This window comes from Micromys minutus (assembly GCF_963924665.1).
Source record: "Micromys minutus genome assembly, chromosome: 25".
Taxonomy (NCBI): Eukaryota; Metazoa; Chordata; class Mammalia; order Rodentia; family Muridae; genus Micromys; species Micromys minutus.
Genome location: NC_137960.1, coordinates 3,995,726 through 4,017,374, shown reverse-complemented (window position 1 = coordinate 4,017,374; position 21,649 = coordinate 3,995,726). Strand labels below are relative to the sequence as shown.

At 49.9% G+C, this 21,649-nt stretch overlaps 1 protein-coding gene across 5 annotated transcripts in view; it reads left to right on the top strand.

Annotated features, from left to right (window-relative positions):
• Positions 1–20,072, top strand: part of ILRUN (inflammation and lipid regulator with UBA-like and NBR1-like domains) — a 59,230-nt gene extending 39,158 nt beyond the window's left edge. For 2 of the 5 annotated variants that reach the window (XM_080937776.1, XM_080937777.1), the window contains 2 exons: positions 3,846–4,174; positions 17,414–17,588. In XM_080937776.1, coding sequence (XP_080793902.1) covers positions 3,846–4,174; positions 17,414–17,449 — 365 coding nt within the window. In that variant the 3' untranslated portion in view covers positions 17,450–17,588. Of the gene's footprint in view, positions 1–3,845; positions 4,418–17,413 lie in introns of those variants that run through there. The other 3 variants (XM_080937779.1, XM_080937778.1, XM_080937775.1) reach the window with 3 other exon arrangements.
• The last annotated feature ends 1,577 nt before the right edge of the window (positions 20,073–21,649 follow it).

Genomic DNA, 21,649 nt, shown 5'->3' with positions numbered 1-21,649 from the left:
GGTACATATGGAGAGCCCTGTCTCAAGACACCAAAACCAAACCCCATAAGATTAAAAGCAACATAAGGAAACACCTACAGCTCCTAACTAGAAGGGCGTGTCCGGCGCATTGTCTGGAATCCTTTGCAAGCAAGTCTGTCTGTTCCTCATGTTGTCAGTCATGGCTGTCTACCTGTGTGGTCTCATGTACATTGAGTCGTCTGCTGCTGGAATACTTGTTCATAGTTACTCTAGCTTCAGCCACAGGGCACTTGCAGGCTGACTCTTGAGCCTTGTCCCATGTCTTTGTTCTGATGCTCAGTTTTGCCTTACATTTCCCATACTCCAGTCCTGGAGCTGGCCTCTGTTGGGACCTTTGGTGAGAGCACTGACTGATCTTGCAGAGGACTGGAGTTCAATTCCCAGCACCCACATGGTGGCTCACACTTGTCTATAACTCCAGTTCTAGGGAATCCAGCACCCTCACACAGACATTCATGTAGGCAAAACACTAGTGCACAGGAAGTAAAAATAAGTCATAAAAAAAAATCTGGACTCTCTGTGTTCGTGCTGCGGGGGTTGTTCTTGGAGGGCCTTTTAACAAGTCACTAGGGGGGTGTCCAGCCAGTCTTGGCTCCTCTCTGCTGTCCCTTCGGGAGCACTGTCTGCATGTCTGTGCTGTCCTCCAGCCACACAGCACTCACTCTGCCACTCAAGTCCCATGGTCAGCAGCCTTCAGAGGGATCTTATGCAGAACGAGGCTTGCAGCTTGGGGGTGTTGCTCTGGGCTTGTTGGGCAAGTGTAGGCCCTTGCTTTAACCATGGTTTGAGTGATCTAAGGTGTCTTCATGTGTTGGTGATATGCATCAGCACAGTGGACTCCAAGCAGAACATTTCATCTTCACCCTTCTTACCTGGCTATGTAGCCCAGGCTAGTCCAGAACATATGATTGATGCCCCTGCCTGGGATCCTGGCCAGTTACATTATTTCTTTACTAATTTGTTGAGTGTTTCTACAGAAGAAAGTTTCTATTTCACTAGGAATGTTTGCCTCTGAGGCAGTGTGTTCCCTGACAAAATAGACCTACTGCATCTTCCAGCTGGAAGTTCTGACTCAGATCCTCCAAGATCATGGCCTTCAAACCAGACATTTGCAAGCCAGGTTTCCCATTGGTTAATTAGTCCTGGCTGGGTTTGTTTACCACTTAAGTTTACCTTCTTGGCTATTTTTCCAGTGCATCCTGTTGGTTTGTTTTAGTTATTGGTGTCAAAGGCCACATGCCAGTGGCTAAGGAAATAAAGGCCTGAAGTGGGGCTGGTTTGACTGGCTTTAGTTCTTGTGCTCAGGGTTCAGCATCCTAGGGATACTGAGTGTGAGTTGAAAGATCTGTGTGCTCCACACTAGCGGGTCCCACTCGGCCTCAGACGCAGATGCTCCCAGAAAGTGACATCATTTCCCTGCAGTAGTTTATTTGGGGGAGGGGGTCTGATTTGTAGTTCTGGTTTGTAGTTCTTTTAAAAACAAATGCCACTTTTACCCTATCTTAATTAGTTTTTATAGAACTGGAGTGAATTTGTACATGCTGGGCAAACACTGTACCTATTGAGCTAAGTCTCTAGCCAGTTAGTGTTTAGGTCAAGAGTGTCATATAGGGCGCACAAATGGACAGCTTATGGGAGCATCATCGCCTTTCTGTTTTAAAGTAATTCACGCTCGTCTGCAGGACAAACTCAGTGAGTTGGGAGGTCAGATGCTAACCCGGACAGTGCGCTTGTTCCACAGGCACATGTTGTACTGTCCGTGGTGGTATCGGGCTTTTTCCATCAGGTGTCTCATGGGACACTGACAGCTGCTTGGTGGGCTCAGCTAGTAGCGAAGGCACAGGCGGCACAGGTATGAGGGACCGTGGTCAGAACTGCTGGTTCTCGAGTGTTGGTCTCACCGAAGATGGCCTTGGTTCTCAAGCATTTTGCTTCCTAGGTTGAGTGTGCTGCACTTAGCTTGTATGTAGAATAGACGTTAACCAGACAGGTGAATACAAAAAGCAGGAATGTTTAACTGGACTGTAAGACGGGACACACAGGGCCAGGGAGATGGCTCAGTGGGTACAGTACTTGTACCCAGGTAAAAGGCCAGCTTATGTGTATGATTCTAACACTGGTGGGTGGAGGCAGGGGTCCTGAAGTGTGCTTTCTGGCCACTCTAGGCAGTCGTGAGCTCCAGGTTCAGTGAGAGACCCTGACTCCAGAAATGAGAGTGATAGAGGGAAGGCACCCGACATTGCTCTCAGGCCTCCAAGCATGCTCTCCCAGGCTCACACCTATGCAGACATGCTCACTCCGGTAGAACGCTAGTAGAGGAAGGTGTGCAGCGACTCCCTTGGGGCCTGCTTACAGCTTGTTCCTAGGGTCCACATCACTGTTTCCCCAGATTAACTCAGTGTAGAAGCCAGGTCTTCTCACTTAATAAAGTGGCATACCCCATCAATGGTGTCTTAACACAGTGCTGTCTCCTTGGGACACTAAGGGAGAAAAATTACTGAGTTTGAGCCCAGTCAGGAATACATAGTGACACCCGAATCTCAGAAACACAATTTATGGAAGTAGCTGGTGGGACATTTAATTTGTTGTTTTGATGTTTGGTTTTGTTTGTTTTGAGATGGGGTCTCTCTCTGCCTAACCCTGGCTGTCCTGAACTCACTATGTAGACCAACCTGGCTTCAAACTCTCAGAGATCTGCAGCAGACACAGAATTGGATGCAACTGAACCTTATTTGTGTGTCTGGAGTACTGAACTGTAGTCTCGCTTTAATGGCTGTCTTCTTTTTCTCAGAGGAAAAGAATTGCTAGTTCCAGGCATTAGCAGCAGGTGTCGCTGCAGCTCCACTCCCTGTGCTGCACAGCTCCTAGATGCCAAAGCACTCTAGTCCGTGTGTGTACAGAGCTGCGGCATTTGAGACACAATGTCCTCATGGGCCCCAGTCCTCCCTTCACTACAGTCTGCCTTGCCGAACCGTGGGTGGATCGCCTTCCATGGCCCTGCAGGCCTTCTCACATTTGTCTCAGCACCAAAGGAAAGTAAAGTTCCTTTACTTTCTGCTTAGATGAGGTTATCACCAGATATTGACCTATTTAGGGCTATGGTTTCACTGTGCAGTCCTGGCTGGCCTGTGACTAAAGGCATCTACCATGTGCCCATCCTGTGCATGAGAACCCATAATCTACAGCCCCAGTCCCAGGGAATCTTTAAAAAATAACGGTGCTGTTTAGTCAGGTCTTCTTGTGTCACAAGAACAGAGCTCGTGAAAGCCAGGCTAGCCTAGAACTCACGGCTCTTTCAGTGTACTTAAAGAATGACACTCCATGTTTTGTTAGCTCACTTTACAGTGCATCCTTATCACCCAGACTGCCTTTTGCTGTCACCTCTTTGTGAACAGCAGACGGTCATTTAAAATTACCTCCCCAGGGGGGCAAGGGTTAAGTTGTAATTTTAGTCATAACCAAAAGCATAGCATTTTTAGCTTTAAGAATTCTGCCTTACCAGAATTCTCAGAATTAATCAGATGCACAGAGAGCAGTTCATTCTGTGAACTGGAGCTTTCCAGTTTTTTGTGCTCTCTGGTAATGATTTCCATCAACTGGGAAGCCTTCCTCGCAGCGTCGTGGGTCCCACCACAGAAGTGTACAGAGCCTGCCCTCGCCTCATTGAAGGCAAAGCAGCATGCGCTGTGCACACGTCTCCTTAGCACTCACAGTGCTGGCTGTGGAGAGCAGCTTCTCGGGGTGCAGGCAGTATTTGGGTTTTCGGTGGTAATGGCCTGGGCCAAGGGTGGGCCTGGCATTGACTCGGCTACTTTTTGTTTCAGATGTCATCTGGGTGATTCTCAGTGTGGAGGTGGGTGGACTTTTAGGAGTAACGCAGCAGCTGTCATCTTTTGAAACGGAATTCAACACACAGCCACATCGCAAGGTAGAAGGAAACTTCAACCCGTTTGCCTCTCCCCAAAAGAACCGACAATCAGATGAAAACAACCTAACAGACCCTGGGGGTTCCGAGTTCGACTCGATCAGCAAAAATACATGGGCTCCTGTTCCTGACCAAACCGAGCAAGATCAGGATAGACTGTCACAGAACTCTGTAAATCTGTCCCCCAGCAGTCACGCAAACAACTTATCAGTAGTGACTTACAGTAAGGTAGGTGCCCTCGGAGAAGGGGCAGGTGGTGGGCCCTGGGTTTCATGATGCTCCTTCGTGGCAAACCTAGGATGCTAGACCACCACTGCCCAGAGCAGACGTGGCTCCTGAACTGCTCAGCCCTCCTCGGCAGTGTCACCACAAGACATCTATCTCCCTTGCCTCAGTGCCCTGTGGCTGCTGATTCATCCCCAGGCGTAATTTACTTCTCTGTTCTCACTCGGGTGTTGAAAACCGAGGCTCTTTACCATTAATATTTTTAAGACTGTCAGAATATTATTAGCAATGCTTGGGGGGGGGGGGGGGAGAATACTGAGCTTAGTCATAAGCAGCAGGCCCCGGCTGTGTTTTCTTGTTTTGAGTGGGTTTCCCTGAGTCAAGCTTGGTGGTTTTGTTCTAAGATTGTTGTCTGTGACTATGTACTGTGTCACATGATGTGTGTTGATGTCTTCAGTTTGCTTTGGCTCATGACGCCCTCCCCCGCACCCTGGAGTGGTTCAGAGTGATATTTTGACTCTGCACATGTGGGAGATAAGGGAGGGACTGACTGCCACTCCGTATTCTGGCTCTCGAGAGACTGCGTTGTTTGAGTTGCCAGCTTCTCTGTGCTAGCCAGGTCAGCCGTTCTCAGGTAAAGATGGCTCCCAGCTGCTGGTTTGGGTCTGAGCCCACAGCTATAGCGTTGTCAAGCTCAGCCCTGTGTGTATTCTCCTCCTGTGTACAGAGCTGTCTCCAGTCCACCTGGGTTTTGAGCTGACACTCAGCCTTGATACTTAAATGAGCTGTGTGCTGGAGGTTAGGGTAGTGTGCTCACAGTACTTGATGGTCAGTCTCAGGAGCTAGCTTTATTCACTCTGGAGGATGCACAGTGGGTTTGTGGGTGCTGAGGTCGTCATGTGGACACTTGTGCAGCCATGTTCTGTCTAGGATGTAAGAAGTAAGTGGGCCAGGCAGTGACTTGCCTGCATTAAGAAAAGGCTCCACTTTCTTTGATTTTTGTGGTAAGACACTCCTTTCTGTGTCTCTCAAGTATTGGGCTTACAGGCTTGGTTCAGCAGTTAGCCAGGACTCTATATCTTCATAGTCACAGTGTTTCTTAGAGACTAGATTGGACTCAGACTTGCTAAATAGCTGAGGAGGGTGGCTTTGAACTTGTTTTTCTGTGTCCATAAATGCTAACTCACAGCCAGCCACCATACCTCTGTCTATACTGTGTTGAAGATGGAGCATGGCCTCATGCAAACTAGGCAAGCACCCTACCAACCAAGCTACATCCTGCACCCTGAGTGCTGTCTCTAAAGCTCTCTGTTGCCTGTACAACAAGTAGAACAGCCAGCCTTCACTAAGGAAGCCTCCTTACAGTGGAGATTGATGCAGCAAAGGTCAGTGGAAGGTGAAAGGTGGCAGAAGCAGCTCACGTACTCCGATGTTTGCAGAACAGGGCGCTGCTTTACTCAGCTGGGCCTTGTACTGTGAATAAAAGCTGTCTTAGGGAGTTCTGACTAAGGAGCTAATGTCATTTCTAGCTGTGAACCATATTCTTCAGGGATTGTGGATTCTGATCAGTTGCAATGGTTAATCACATGTTCACAACACAGGTGAAGGGCTGAGCTTCCTGCCAGCCTAAGGTCCTGCTCAGCCCTGCTGCTAGTACTAGAGTGTGGGAGCCAGTTCGTGTACTTAACTGAGTAGCTTACACTCTTACTGCCCACCCCTCCCTCATTTAAAAGGCTGGAGAGGACCCAGAACCCACATGGCAGCTTACAGTCATCTGTAACTACAGTTCCAGGGAATCCAACACCGTCTTCTGACCTCCACAGGTACCAGGCATGTAGATAAAACATTCACACATATAAGTTTGCTTGCTTAGTTACTTGCTTGTTCGTTCATTAATTCGTTCGTTCATTCGTTCGTTCATTCATTGGTTTTTCGAAGGAGGAGTTCCTTGCATAGCTGTGGCTGTCCTAGAACTCACTCTGTAGACCAGGCTGGTCTGGGGCTCAGAGATCCACTGACTGCCTCTCGAGTGCTGGAAGCGCCCCCACACTTGCTTTATATATAAATTCTTAAATCATTTTAAATACAAATAAAAGCAACTTCTCGATAGTGAGATGACTCAGTGAGTAGAGGTGCTGATAAAGCTGAACTCACTTCCACAGGCGCCATGCCATACCCACACTAAATACATTAGGAAGACGTGGGTAGAATGGATTGATAATGCGAAACTTTGATCTTAAAGAGATACTGGGACAAGTGTTTTTAATCCAAGCAAAATCTTACTCAGAAAACTACTACAAAACACCTGACTACATTTTCTGTGCTCATTAAGATTTGTTGACTCCGCCTCCTTTGGAATGGCACAGGCAGTGGCCAGTGAGTGATGACACACCCACTGTGTGTAGAGCACCACCCACTGTGTGTAGAGCATCACTGTACAGTGAGAGCCCAGGGATAGAGGGCTGATCCCTGCCCACACCGCTGACCATGCAGCACGGAAGATTAGTTATTCGCAGAGCAGGATGCAAGCGTCCGCAGTAGGAGTGCACAGAATGAAGGGAAGAGACCCACACGGTGAGGGACAGTGACATGAAGAGCTGTGAGTGCTAAGGAAGAATGGATGAAGCAGTCACACATGGCTTTGGAATACTGGGTTAGCTCTGGGTGCTGGCACACGCCTTTAATCCCAGCACTCAGGAAGCTGAGGCAGATGGGTCTCTGAGGACAGCCAGGGCTACACAGAGAAACCTTTCTGTCTCAACAAAACAAAACAAAACAAAAAAAGCAAAAGAAAGAAAAGAAAAATATTTGTATTAGGAGATTGAAGAGAGGCTTCAGGGTTCAGAGTATTGGCTGTTCTTTCAGAGGACCACGTTAAATTTTCAGCAACTACATGGCAGCTCACAACCTTTCTTAACTTCAGTCCCAGGAGATCTGACTCCCTCTTGTGGTCTCTATGGGCACTGCATGCACATGCAAAATACTCATACATACAAAAATTAAATTTAATATATAGATATATACATATGAAACTGAAGTGGATACAAATGGAGATCTGTCTAATAATGCAACTTTTAAGTCTGTGTGCGGCCAGTGAGATGCTCAGTGGTTAAGGTACTTGTTGCTGAGCCTGACAAATGACTTCCATATGCAGGACCCACGTGATGAAAAGATAGAGCCCAACTTCCATGCTGTTCTCTGACTTCCATGATGTGTGTACTGTGTTACTTTGTAAAGAGGCATTGAAGGCATAGATAAGGGGGATAGACAGATGGTGTGGTGCTTAAAAACATTAACAGAGGACTCCATATCAGACAGCTCACAGCCATGTGTGACTCCAAGGGACCCAGCATCCTATTTTGCCTCCTAGGATACTTGTACACATAGAGATACTCAGGCATACATACAGTAAGCTAATAAGTAAAGTGTAGGTAATCCTAAATGTGTATATTTGACTTGAGAACACAGGCGTAGCTGGCACTTGAGGTAGACATGCTTAACATTGTGAAGAGCTACTTTTAAATTGTTCCTAAATGCCCAGGCAGACTTCAGAGGGCCTGTGTGCCTAGCCCAGTGTCACAGCAGGAAACAGATGCCCCATGGCTGAGAGGTCTCTGCCTCCTCTGGGCTGCTGTGCTTGCTTTCCTGGGCTCTCTTGTTGGGTGAATGAACTGTGTTGAGGACCAGCATGAACTGAGATGATGGGGTGTCATCAGGGCAGGAGAGAGGTGGCACTGAGGTATGCTGAGACATTCTAGTACAGAGCCGCCTGTGGTATCTTCCTTTGATAGCATTCCATTTGCTGAGGATTTTGAGCAGTGTCTTCTTCACATTTGAACTCTCAGGGCAAACAAGCCAAGTGACATTTGTGACAGTATAGAAAGGGACTGCAGATTCAGGAGGTGCATGTGCTTTACTTGTTGCTGTTTTCAGTGTGTGCGGTGCTGTGCCTGTGAGCTGCTGTTGGCATCAGCAGTTGGCAAGAGATTGGAATTACTGAGATTACCTAGGGTAATGGGCCAGGCCAAAGAAGAACATGGTGCTCTTGGAAGCCCATGTGAGAGGTCTCTGGAAATGGTTTCCTGCTGCCTCTGTAGCAGTTTAACTTGTGAGACTTGGGAGGATGGTGCAGAAATCTCTCAGGGACCCTGCTTCTTGAGTGCTGGGTGCTTATGTCAACAGAATGGCACCTCTGTCGGTGTGAACAGTCTAAGCTCTGGGTGAGAACTCACGTCCCAGCAGCATCCCACAGCCTGTAGAACTGGGCCCCTAGGGGAGCTGCCCGAGGAGTCAGCAAGCGAAGCTTATGCCGACCTGCTTCAAAAATTCCTGAGGCTGGCTTCTTGATTCTGTCAAGAGTTGGCAGGCCTCAGATGTGGCCGATTCAGTGACCCTTCACAGTGACAGCAACAGAGGTGCAGTCTCGGGATGTACAAACAGAAGACAGGGGTGGACTCTAGGCAGTGCATTCTCACAGATTCAGCTCTGGGGCCAGCGAGCCCCTGTGTGGACTGATGGTAGCTGTGCAGGTGTGTACAAACAGGGACGGGCTCATAATCCACATCTCTCTGCTTTCCAAGACCTTCCAGAGCAGTAAGACAAGTGAAGTCATTCAGGACAAGTTACGATAAGTATGAGGCTGTGGGACAGCAGGTGCAATCTGTCCTTCCTGTCTGTAGCGAAGAGCCTTTACACCAGGCAAGCTGATCCCCAGGGGAAGTATGGTTGTTTTGTCTCAGCTCTGGGAAGAAGCAGGCTGCTGCTTGTCATGTGCTTCCACATTAAACTGGATCACAGCCTGAGCTTCTTAGTACTTCCGCCAAGCCCTGGTTCAGAGGGAGATCACGTGATTATCTCTGCTGCCTTCTGCTCGCTCCTCCCTCCACTTTGCAATAGCCGAAGCCGAGTGCCATCTGCCCTCTGTGTCTGGTCTCACCTCTACCCTGTATTTTTGAGAATACAGATTTTCCCAGAGAGACACAGAGAATATGAGTGTGTGTGTACATGTGCACCCCTGCCCTGTATTTTTTAAAATACAAACATGCACACGTGTATCCAACACCGAGGGGCAAAAGCTGAGTTTGGGGCTGGAGAGATGGCTCACTGGTTAAGAGCACTGACTGCTCTTCCACAGGTCCTGAGTTCAATTCCCAACAACCACATGGTGGCTCACAACCATCTGTAATGCAATCTGATGCCCTCTTCTGGTGTGTCTGACGACAGCTACAGTGTACTCACATAGAATAAACAAATCTTTTAAAAAAATATATTTAAAAAAAGAAGCTGAGCTTGAGGACAGCCTGGAGTATTCAGCAAGTTCCAGGCCAGTGCTGCAACGCAGAGAGACCCTGTAACCTACAACAGAAACCCAGCTATGGTGGGTACATCTAAAGCCACAGTGGCTTAGAAGGCGAGGCAGGACAGGAGTTCAGGTGACAGCCACCACCAACCCAAAATCCAAGTGGAAAAGCACAGCCAAGGCCCCGGGTTAGAGGTGTCTGGGAGCTGCCATGGTGTGCTCGGAATTGAACTTGGGTCCTTCTTAAGCCCTCTGCCCTTAGCTCTGGGACTTCCATAGTTACAAAGAATAATACAGTTGTCACCAGTGCCTGCTGCCTTTCCATGGCACTTAATAGTAGGCCATGGCCAAAATCCAGTGAGAGCCCGGTGTTCTAGACCCCATTTTGATGAATAGGATTGGCTGACCTGTGCAGACGGTCTGTATGTTTGTGTCAGGTGTAGAGGTTTCTCACTCACCTGTAGCAGCCGAGAACCCGTGGCAAGGAGAAAGAAGCAAGAGGAGGCCCGCCTGCCCGTGCTCTGGCAGCCCTGCATTCTATACAGAAAGCTTTTTTCTGGGGACTCTGTTTGGGGTTTGATGCTTTTATGAGGACTCCCTCTCCTGCAGGCTCAGAGGAACTAGGAAAGGCCTCTCTGAGCTGTGCTGGTGTTTGTGTTGGCATGGACTGTGTGTGCACTTTAAAATAATTTAAGCAAACAGCATGGGCCCTAGAAAATGTCTTTTGTTATGTAGCATTGCTGATTGACTGAGTCTGAAAAGTATGTCCAGGAACTCTCCTTTGTACCTCAACAGTTTCAAAGGTATCGAGCTCCTCTGTGTTTGCTTTGGGGCTCTGGGCATTGTTTCAGCCTGCTGACACTGGGCAGGCTCGCACACAAGACAGCTGTGTTCTCAGGATTGCCAGCTCATGTCATGCCGGTCATTCCCCGCCCCGCCCCAGCTGCACTATCTCTGGTGGGGTTCTAAGGCAGGGTCTGTGAACAGCAGTGCCGTGACTGGGCTGCTCTGACGGCTGCCGACTCCAGCAGAGCTGCTCCCTCTATGAGAGCCCATCCTCCCTCCCGCAGAGGCCTGAGGGACTAGGGCCAGTCACAAGTCTGTCAGCCTCTGCTGACCCCTGTCTTCAGCATCAGCAGTGCTCCTCACCATAGGCAGGGACATGAGCCAGGGAGGAGGAAATGGGATATGGAGAAATTGGTTTTGTGTTTACTAGCTTTTTTCTTTTCTTTCAGAAAAGTCTATTGTGCTACAATAAATTTTTAAAATGGTACTATATTTTTTACCTGTGTGTGTGTGTGTGTGTGTGTGTGTGTGTGTGTGTGTGTGTGTGATGCATGTGTAGGTGCGCAGGTGCTCTCAGGGCATCAGGTCCTCTGGAACATGTAAGTTGTAGGCAGTAGTGAGCTGCCTGGTGAGATGCTGGGACCTGAACATTGGCCCCAGAAGAGCAGCAAGCATTCTTAACTACTGAGCTGCCTCTCCAGCCCCCTCTTCCTTTTGAGGGTTTTTTAAAAAATTTTTAACATTTGGGGTGCACGAGTGTGTGAGAGAGATGTGTGTGTGGGTGCGCATACCACACACAGCTCAGGGTAACTTGTCTTCAGGCTTAATGGTAAAGTGCTGAGCCCACCAAGCATTTAAAAATCTTTGTTGTTGTAGGTAGCCCATGTTAGCTCACTTCTTGTGTTTCAGCTTCCTGAGCACTGGGGTAGAATGCCTCTGCTCCTGTTGGCTTCTTTTGGTGGATGATGGGAGGTGGTTTAAGACAGAGTCTTGGCTGCATGGCTGTGGTTGCCCTGGCACAGGCAGAAGTCCTCCTGCTTACCCCCGACTCCCAGGTGCTTGCATTGAAGGCATATGTCACTGGGCCTGACTGGTTTCCTTAGTTGTTTTAGAGATCTCCTTGCCCTAGGAAAGGGCAGAGAGAACCCTGCCCAGCATCGCATCTCGGTTCCAGCACTGACTGTTAGTGGGTCCTGAGGAGACCAAGAAACTCTCAAGTCCTCACTCAGCCAAGATCTTTCTTCTGCTTATAGAGCTTCAACTAGTGCTTTGTTCATTCGGTCTGGTGGCCGGAGACAGTTTCTAGCCAAAGACTGCTTTGTGTGGGCTGTATGAGCCCTGTAGCAACTGAGCCTCATCTCCGGCCGGCGGATAGTATCGAAGCTACAGTTGGATTGACTCCTCGTGGTAGGCTCTTAGCTGGATCAGGAAAAGTGCTTGCAGGGTGTGGGTACCTGGAATGTGCAGAGGAAGGAGGTTAGACGGAAGGATGGATGCTGGACAGTTGACGGTTAGAGAGGGAAGACAAGCATATGGCTGACAGGCTGGGGCAGATGCAGAAAGGTAGACGGGTTGGCTAACAGTAGTTTAGACCGCTGGGGCACCATTACAGACTAGAGTAAAATGGTTTCACAGGGCACTCGTTCATAACAAGTAGTTTGACAGAATCCAAAGGCAGTGACTCCAAGTTACCCTGCTGTGGTCCTCATGCCTGAAGTAGGTGTCTACACTCATCCTTGGGCATCGCAGAAATAAAGGTGTCTTTGAACTTTAGGACTTTTCCCAGGAAAGTGACCCTGCCACACCTTCACCCAGCAGGTGGAAGGGCTGAGCTCGACTGTTTGGATTTTGCTGGATGGTCTGTTTCCTGACAGCAAGATCCTTGGATCCCTAGATGGCCAGTCCTTCCAGCAGGGCCCCAGCACTTGCTGCATGCAGTCCAGTATCAGGACAGCACTTCCTGCTAAACCTTGTACGCAGCTATGTTTGTACTGGGCGAGCAAAGCTGAGAAGAGGATGAGCAGGCCTCATAGTGTTTGCTGATGGGGGTGGGGGAGCTTCCCTGCATGCAGCAAGCCTCTCTTTATTAACCCATGTGAACCTTTTTATTTATTTAAACCAAATCACAGAAGCAAAATAAAGACAGGTATATGAAAGTTTCTATGATGTGGTTTGTCTAAGCAAGTTTTCAAATAGAGGAGAAAAGATTAATCCAAACAGTTTCTGGGAATTCTTTTTAAAGAAATTTTGGCTTCTTTTTGCCACCCTCCTCCCCAAGATAAAAGACACGAGCTGAGTCCCCAGCAGAACAAGTCCCTTCCTTCATTTTTAGTGCAGTATGGGCCTGTGCTCAGAGGCCGCGGCTGTCAGTACAGAGACTGAGAGATGAAGGAGTCATGGCTGAGGCAGAGCTGGTTCTTAAGTGATTTGCTTGCTCGTTCAAGTATGTTGCAATGCAGTTAATGTGGGTGTTTGTTTGGTGACTATTAGTATAAGTTCAAGCATTTTAAATCTGGAAATACAGAACATGAAAATTTCGAATACCAGTAGGATTCCTCAAGTGGAAAACTCTACACTAAGAGCCTGTTTGATATACAGTGAGTGAGCCATATGTGAGATGTCTGTAAACCGTTTAGTCTTGGGTCCCGTCCCTCAACCAGATTATTAAATCCATACAGATATTCTGAAATCTGGGGAACAGATCCCAGACATCTCAACACTCGTGTTTTAAATGCAGATGCTCAGTGTGCATCCCATTTGGGGAAGGTTTATGCTGACACCATAGGTTAGGATCTCTGTATTCGGTCCCTCACAGAAGCTCATGGACTAGCTGTGGCTCTCACTGCTGCACAGGGTTGGCATTGTGAGGACTGGTTCAGACAGTTGGTGGTGATGGGTTTGCTTTGCAGACTGTGTCAGAAATCCAGATCTTTTCCTCACAAGTACTAAGGCTTGACCCTGGGCAGCACCTGCTGGACATGTTACCACTGAGCCCCGTATCTTCAGCATACAAGTGCTAGATCTTTAAATTGTTCTTGAAGAAAATAAGGATGGGTTTTCATGAACTTCCATTCATGCATAACAAAATATTTTAAGGGCTGGAGAGATGGCTAAGCAGTTAAGAGCACTGGCTGCTCTTCCAGAGGTCCTGAGTTCAAACCCCAGCAACCACATGGTTACTCACAACCATCTGTAATGGGATCTGATGCCCTCTTCTGGTGTCTGACGACAGCTACATTGTATCTATATGTAATAAATAAATCTTTGAAAAATATTTTAGAAAGGCAACCAGCATGTGGTTTGCAGTAAACATCACACTTCAGACAGACCATTCAGGACCTGGTCCAGCTGCCCTGAGTTCTCCTGGCTTGAAGCAGAATGATCTCTTCTCTCAGAGGCAAAGAGGAAACATCTTTGGCTGGCTGGAGTACCTCACTACTTGGCACCGACTAGTTTATGATCAGGCTGCCTGCAGTTTTGACAGCTGCTCCTTCCTAAGCTACTGCAGGCCCTGAGCTGTTCCTCCTCTCTGGATATGTGGTAACAGCTCCACAGAGAAACCCGTTTCTCTGCACTTTTGAGCTAACTCTAGGAAGAATTGCCCTTTAGATGTAGAGCCAGAAGGACGTTGCTTTACTGGATTGGTGTGCTCACATCATGGTTGGCATGGCTATAAAGAAAGATGGCTTTTTTGCCATGTTGAGTTGATTTTTGTTTGGGTCAGAGTTGAATTCAGAGCTCTCTGGTGCCGTCTGCTTTCCTTATCAGCAGTGCTCGGCTACAGAGACATGAAAGTGAGGATCGGGGCTAGGGAGGTGGCTCAGTGGCTACAGTGGGCACTGCAGGAGCATGAGGAACAGTTGGGCGCAGCAGTCTCTTTCTAAGTCGATGCAGGGGAGGTGGCTAATCAGGGAGCTGTGGGCTCAGGGAACTGTCTCCACACGCAGGCACACTTGCTGCAAAGCCGTCACTAGACGCTGGTGCCAGTAAAGAGTGAACAGTGCCTGCACGTCAGACCCCGCTTCCAGGCTGGGCTTGGTGTTGACCACCAGAACCTGTTCTACGGGTTGTAGAGCAGAGTCTGAGATGTGGATGGGCCTTGTGTCCCGACTGCTGGCTCTCTCCATGCCTCAGTTGGGAGAAGCACTTTCCCATTTGGCCTCCTTCCACACAGGACATCCGACACTCTACAGTTTCTCCACTGCATCAGGTGCAGTGTTGCCTGTGGCCTCCCCATGGCACACATAATCCTACATGTGAGGTGTCTAGGTCATGAGGTGGCTTGCAAGCAGATGGCTCTATCCTCCCTCCCTCCCCTTGAAGTGACAGCAGTTAAACTGTCCCTCTGCCACCTTTGCACAGTTAGACATCAGCTCTTTACCTGTGCTGTTCTTGATTTGAAAGAGAATTACATGGGCTTTGTCTTTCCAGAAGACTTAGAGCCTCAGTTCGTAGAGACCCAAGGCTAACCATAAGCTAAGCAGTAAGACACACTGGTTGATCTGAGGGTCCAACACCAGGTGGCATTCTGAGAGCATGTCTGCATCCCTGTCCCTGTCCCTGCCCAGTGCATACATCTATCTCATCCTGACTATTAAATGGGGAATGGGGGAGGTCAGCTGTTTGGAAGTCACACATGCTCCTATGTAAGCATTCACAGGCAAGCCTGGGGATCCAACATGCACTGTGGAGGTGGGGATAGGTGGGTCCTTCATCAAAAAACAAACCCGCCCTTTTCCCTTTGTGCTTTTTGCCTGCTCAGACCTTTGAGCATCGTGTTATTTCCCAGTCTGACGAGACTAAGCTTCCTTTGGGTTGTTCTGGGTGACTGACTGTAGCTAGAAGTGCTGAGTAAAGGCAGATTGCCTTCAGCTGCTGCGTTCTTACCACTTGCGCATGTGGGCCTCCCATCAAGGCCCACAAGATGAAATCTAAGAGCCCATGCTTGGTAGAGCCACCAAGGGCTGCAGCTCTGACTACCAAGGTGGTCACAGCCTCCATTTCCCTGTTGAAGATGTGGCTAGTGAAGGGCCCACAGGTGTGTGGCATCCTGTCATCCTAAACATGAACGCCTTGGCTCCCCAGTGCTGTGCCTTTTGGTCGTCATTTGGAGCATTGTTTGTCTCTGGATCTCAGACTTAGGTAGCGTGCTTGTTGGTGCTGTTGGTGCTGTTGCAGCACCGGTGGAGAGTTGACACCTCCTTTCATCCCTCCCAGTTCTCCTCTGTTGGTTACACACACACACCACTGAGCTTCTAGAGACACGCCAATGCTTCTGATCTTCAGTACTTTCTACTGAAAAAAATTTCATGCCCCCAACCTTAATTAGCTTTGGCATCCAATGGCATTTTCCTTGGAATTCTGGTTTTCAGCATCCTGAACCAGGAACTGTGTGTTAGGATAGCTACCTGGAAAATGGGTAGCTATGTGGAGGAGTCAGGGGTGTGAAGGAAGTGTCATGTGAGCACGCAGAGGAGGGAGCAGACCCCACTTTCCCAGGTCTTCACCTCCATCTCCACTGGTAAGTGGATGTGCGTCTTCCACTAGCCACCTACCCACTGCAGGGCCTAAATGGATGGATGGTCCAGGTGTCCCACCCTCCAAACCTGACTGACACTCCAGCTGTCTGAGCCTTGTCAGGTACCTGTCCTAGTTCAGTTACTAAACTAGATGTCCTCTGAGAGCCAGGGTGGTCCCTGGGACATGAGATTGTTACCTGGATCCACTGTAACCACATGATTCTGTTTAAAGAAATGTTTGATTTTTGAAAGCATGCTGACTTTGCCTATATTGCGTCAAGTAGATGGGAAATGTCCCACGTCTCCCCGTTGTAAGTTATACCTGGATTCAGGATGCACATCAAGCACTAGTTGCCTCTGGTCACTTGTGGGTGACCAGATCCCCTGTGTTCTCCACAGAGGCGGTGGAGTACAGGACCCTAGAGCTAGCTGGTTAGCTGTTCCTTTGACCTTTCAAGTCTTTGCTTTGAGTGAGTCCCCCCAAGGAAAGGGAGGCACAGTCCTGCTGCTCTTCTTGTGCTGACTTAGCATGAGTCTCCTTGTTTGTTTCTCTGTAGCCCTGGCTATCCTGGACCTCACTCTAGACCAGGCTCCAACTTAAGATCCCGAGTCTGTTTCCCCAGTGCACATCACTGCCCTGTAGAGCTTCACTGTTGATGTCCCGGGCAGTCAGGTGGAAAGTCTTCACCACTCCGCAAGGAGCATGGGAAGTGCCTTTGGGGTGAGAAGGCTCACGAATTCCAGTGCTGGGGCTGGCCAGGGGCCTCACTGTTGAGAGTACTCGGTGCTCATGCCAAGGATGCAGGTTGCTTCCGAGCACTGACCTGTAGCCTAAGCTCCAAGGGACCCAGCACCTGCCCCTGGTCTCCATGGGTTCCTGCAAGCATGTGTTGTGCATAAACACACAGAGGGACTTATCTATAATAAAGAATCCCAGTCAGCACCAGCTGCGTAGAGAGACCCTGTCTTAAGACAGAACAGGACAGGGAAAGTAAGCATCTAGTGATTGAAATGTGGCAGAAGGGACAGAATGCTGGCCTCACTTATGCTGCTGGCGGTGCCTCTAGCAACTGTCACCTCCCAGGCCTCAGTCAGGGAAAGTGGCAGCCCTGAGACCAGGCAGGCACTTGGCCACCTTACATTGAGGATACAGGTGAGGAATAAGGACAGTGTAGGGCATGTCCTGGTACCATGTGTGTGCTGTTTTTACATGTATTCATTTTGTGTGTGCCACAGCATGCACGTCAGAGTCAAAGGACAACGTATAGGGTCAGTTCTCCTTCTACCATGTGGATTCCAGGAACCAAACTCAGGGCAGCAGGCGGCTTCATCCACTGCATCGTGTTGCCGTGGAGAGCCTTGAGAGCCTGTTGTCAAGGATACGGGAAGTTTGCAGCCTGGCTGGAAGAAGAAAGTGAGCATCCGTTGAACTATCACAAGACGGCCGTGTCTCACGGCCTCTCTTCTCTGCAGCTTGGTGTGGGATTCAGTGGTAAACTTAACAGCTGTTCACATCCTGGTCCTTGGTTGAGGAGATGCTCAGTGGCCAGGGCAGTGACCCTCATGCCTCTGGCTGGGGCTGGCTCTGCTTGTCAGGCAGCACGAGACTTGTCACTGACTGTCTTCACTCTCTTCCAGGGGCTCCACGGGCCTTACCCCTTCGGCCAGTCTTAAGCGGGTGTCAGCAAGAAGAAAAACTAACAAAAGACAGAAGGCCTGACTTTGGGGGGGAGAGGGCAAGGGGTTCCTCTGGATTGCAGACCACATCGAACGGACCCCTGGCTCAGACCCCCACCTACCCCCCAATCACAGAAGAAGAGGAAGAAAGAGACTAGTTTTGAGTGAACTCAGTGTGCATGTGTGAATGCCGAGCTGCAGGAATGGTGTTGAGGCGACAGAGAAGAGACCCACGCAGCCACCTTGGGTTTTGGTGATGACGTCACTAATGAGTTGTTAGGTCACTTGGGAAGGGGAAGAAATTTAAATGGGGGGGGAAATAAGCCATCTTTTTAAACAAAAATTACTTTACCTACAGAGAGGTTGTAGTTCTGAGCACACGTTAGTTCCTCAGGGTAGTGCCTGCTCTGGAAACCTGTCACACTAAGGTCACATGGAAACATGTCACATGGTGTGGTATGCTTGGGGACTCTGCTAGTCGGGGTTGCTGGGCACTTGCTGTGTACCACCAACTGTAGAGTCTGACCCCATTTGTTCTTAGTGGCACCTGCCAATGAGATATCACCTTCCTCCTCTCTTTTCCTTAATCTCTTGTTAATTCACCCCTTTGATAATGGTATCTGTCCCTTGGGGCTTCTTAGCATCAGAACCTCTCTGAGGTAAGGACTTTCCTGTGTGGCCACAGAAGCCAGAGTTGTCCTTTTTCACACACTTGTAACAGCTGGAGTGCGGTAGCCTGTCTTCCCCATGGCTCTCGCTGGGGGTGTGTGTGTGTGTGTGTGTGTGTGTGCGCGCGTGCTCCGTGCACACATGGTTGTTGGGCATCAGCAAGTGTGAACTGTCTCCTGCTTCTCTTGTCACACAGATTCCCTCCCTGGGTATGCCCCACATGTCCTGTGGCTCCAGCCGTTAGAGAATGATGGATGGTACGGCCCTGGGTGGGAGCCCCTGCTGACCACGACCTGAGACCACAGTCAGGTGGAAACAAAAAGACCTCCTCCGGCGGGGCTGCTTAGTGTGGGGCCGCAAGAGCAGCCCAGCCCGAGCAAGGCTTCTGCTCCATGGGCAGGTGCCCACTGGTGTCCCAGGGACTCCACTCGTGTGGAAGTGTGGACGTCTCCACGGAACTCTTGAGCCAGGCCAGAACAGCTGACTGCCAAAGATACAAGAATATGCAAAGTCCCTCCTCTTAACCCCTTCTTCCCTAAGTTGGTGGTTTGAGAGCCGGGATGTGGATTTGGTGTGGTTGCAGGGTCCCCCGCCTGCCTCCAGCCCCCATGTGCTCCAGGGTTGTGAGCAGAGCAGGGAGATCAAGGTGTGAGTGGCTGTAGGTGGTCCTCTAGCGTGGTGTGGGTATGGGTGCGGGTCTGCCTGCCTGTTTGTCTCTGTCTGGGTGTTTGGGTTCCAAAAAGTGTGTGATGTGTGTTCCTCCTCATCCTCTTCTGAGACTGTTGATTTTAAACACTTGATTGTGAACAAAAAGCTTCTATGAAAACCCCCTCACCTTTCCATGTCCCAAAAAACAGACCAACAAAAGTCCCTGGGGCAGGTGGAGAAGGCGATGTTGCTGGGTCTCCAGTGAGGTGGGGCTTCTGTGACCCTTATTTCCTCTGCACACTTGGCCCCTTGAGCCAAGGACAGTCCCTACCAGGTGCCCAAGCCACAAGTCTCAGGGGACTTTTGTCTGAGGACCTTCTTGGGGCCAGACAACTGATGCCAGTCTCTGAGGACACTGCCACCCTAGAGCACATGCATGCCCGGCCATTCTTCCTGCTTCTGGCCTTGGAGCGCCATGTCTCCAGATGCCCTCCTGAACGATGAGTCTTCAGCCTTGCCTCACTGGCTTCCCCACCTGACCCCAATGGGTACCACACTTGCTCAGTTTTCCACTGTCGCCAAGTGTCCTTCCTCTCCTCTTGTGCCCCTTCCTGCTTGTAGCAGCCTCACTTGGCAAATGTAACGGCTCAGGTACCCTGGCTTCCTTCCCAGAAACAAGCCTTGTCTGCATCCTGGAGAGTTAGCTCCTTCAGAAGGCCAGAGCTGGTGCAAGCCTTCTCTGCAGCCCTTAGAGCCTTCCCACGTGAGCACTGGGCCATCTTTGGCAGGACCCCCATCTGGCAGTGCATGCCAAGTTTCAGGAGGATTGGGGGGGGCAGGTGGGTGCAGGCTTGGGAAGAATCTGTGGTGTGTGTGCACATGTGTGTGTTTGCGCGCGTGTGTGCATGCCTGTTCTTTTTGCCATAGAAACAACTGAATTTAGGGCGTTTTTCTACAAAAGCAGCCTGTTCTCCCTGTGTACGAACTGGCTGTAACCATAAGCCAGGCGCTTTCACCAAGGTGACTGAGGTGGGAAGTGGGCATGAGTGTAAAGATCCCCGAATGTAGCCTGAGTCCCAGCAGGAAAGGAAGAGAGTTGTCGGGCTCACAGGTGCAGACTGTGTTCTCTCCACCTGCCCTCTTACCCCTTGTTTTCCTTGGGTGAATGTGGGGCAGCCTGCTGTCCCTCCCATCCGGACAGTGGTGGCTGTCTGGTGGGGCCTCGTGGTGCCTAGGAGATGAAGATGAGGTTTTCCTTACCATGTAAATGAATATTTGTATGATTAAATTAACACAAACCTGCCTTCCTCATGTGTGCGTGTGAGTTTTGTTGCATCCTTGAGTTAGCTGCCTGTCGGCCTGGGACACCCACAATGGCGCTGGTGCAGATGGGAGAAGGGAGACCCTGAGGTACATACTGTGGAAAGTTACTAGTCTCTGTAGGACAGCCATGACAGTGGCCGAGGACTGAGATGTGCTGTCTCAGTGGCGGTGGAAGCTGCTCACACGCTGTCTGACCAAGAACCAGACCAGGGCAGAGCTGTTGCTTTCAAAGGCTCATGGCTGGTGAGATGTTGCAGCTAACTTGACCCCTAAGAATTCCACAACCTCCCAAAATAGTGCCACAGCCAGGGCATGCCAGAATCAAGCTCTTAGTGGGGAGTCAGCCTTGGGTTACACTTGTATCTTCTGGTATTCAGTGATCAGAAACCAAAGAGACTGTCTCCAAATGTGTCATCACGAACCACACCTCTGTTGATCACTGCCATCTCAGCACGGAAGAAATGCCAGCCAAGACTGTGTTGACCAGCCGTGGCACTGTCCCACACTGTCCTTTTGGAAAACAGACAAGCCAGGGGTGGGTTGTCCTATCCCACCTGTGCACTGGCTTCCTAGACTTGGAAGATGGGTACATCTTACTTGAGTCCCTTGATGGTGGGAATCTTTCCTGGGTGCTTCTCACTGCCTACACTGTACGGGTTTCTGGGATGCACCGGAAACCTGAGAGCTAGGAGCACACTGCAGGCAGCTGCCAGGTGAACTAGCAGTCAGCCTCCCATGGGATCCTGTGTCCTTGGGGCTCACAGAGGTTCCAGAACACTGGGGCCAATACAGAGCAAGTGGGCTTACTGCTGCCAGATCTTCAGAGTTCAGAGCTGGAATCTGGCGGGGTCTGATGTCCCATACCTGGAATCCAGTCACTTGCGGAAGCTGGAGAATCGGGTTCTAGGTCATTCTAAGCTGTGTGAGACGCTATCTCGGCTCTTCCCGTATCTCATAGCTCAGGATGAGGCAAGCTAGGACCTGGACTGGGGGCCTCCCAGGCCTCTTTGGCATTTCCACTAACTGAAGAGCCAGTTTGGAGCTGCAGGCCACGCATGGGCCTTCCCTCCACCTGGCAAAGTTGTCTATATTCAAGTGATGCTCATGAACCTGGGGGTTCACGATACAGAGATTGGGGGATTGGACTGCCTTAACCATCTCATAAGCAGCCCCGGAACCTCTAGACACAGACTTGGTGGAAGAGACAAGGCCTCATAAAGAGCTGATCTCCTGTGCCAAGAGCTGATGCAATACTCCCCAGGAAGGACCAGGGACCCTAAGTGTCCTCACCCATGACAGTGCACCTGCACCCTGCTTCCTTCCAGGTGCCTACAGCTGTTTGCTCTCTGCAGGGGAGCAACCCCACCCTGTCACCTGGGTCGAGCTCCCCCCACCCCCCAACACCTCTGCTCCTGAACAGTTATTTGCTTGGCAGAATCTGTTTATTTTTGGGGCTGTAACCTGTCAAGAAGTCACTGGGCCCTGGGAGAAAGGAGCAAGTTCAGTGGTAGCTCTTGGCCTGAGCCATTCCCACGAGGGCTAGGTAACAGGGAGGGG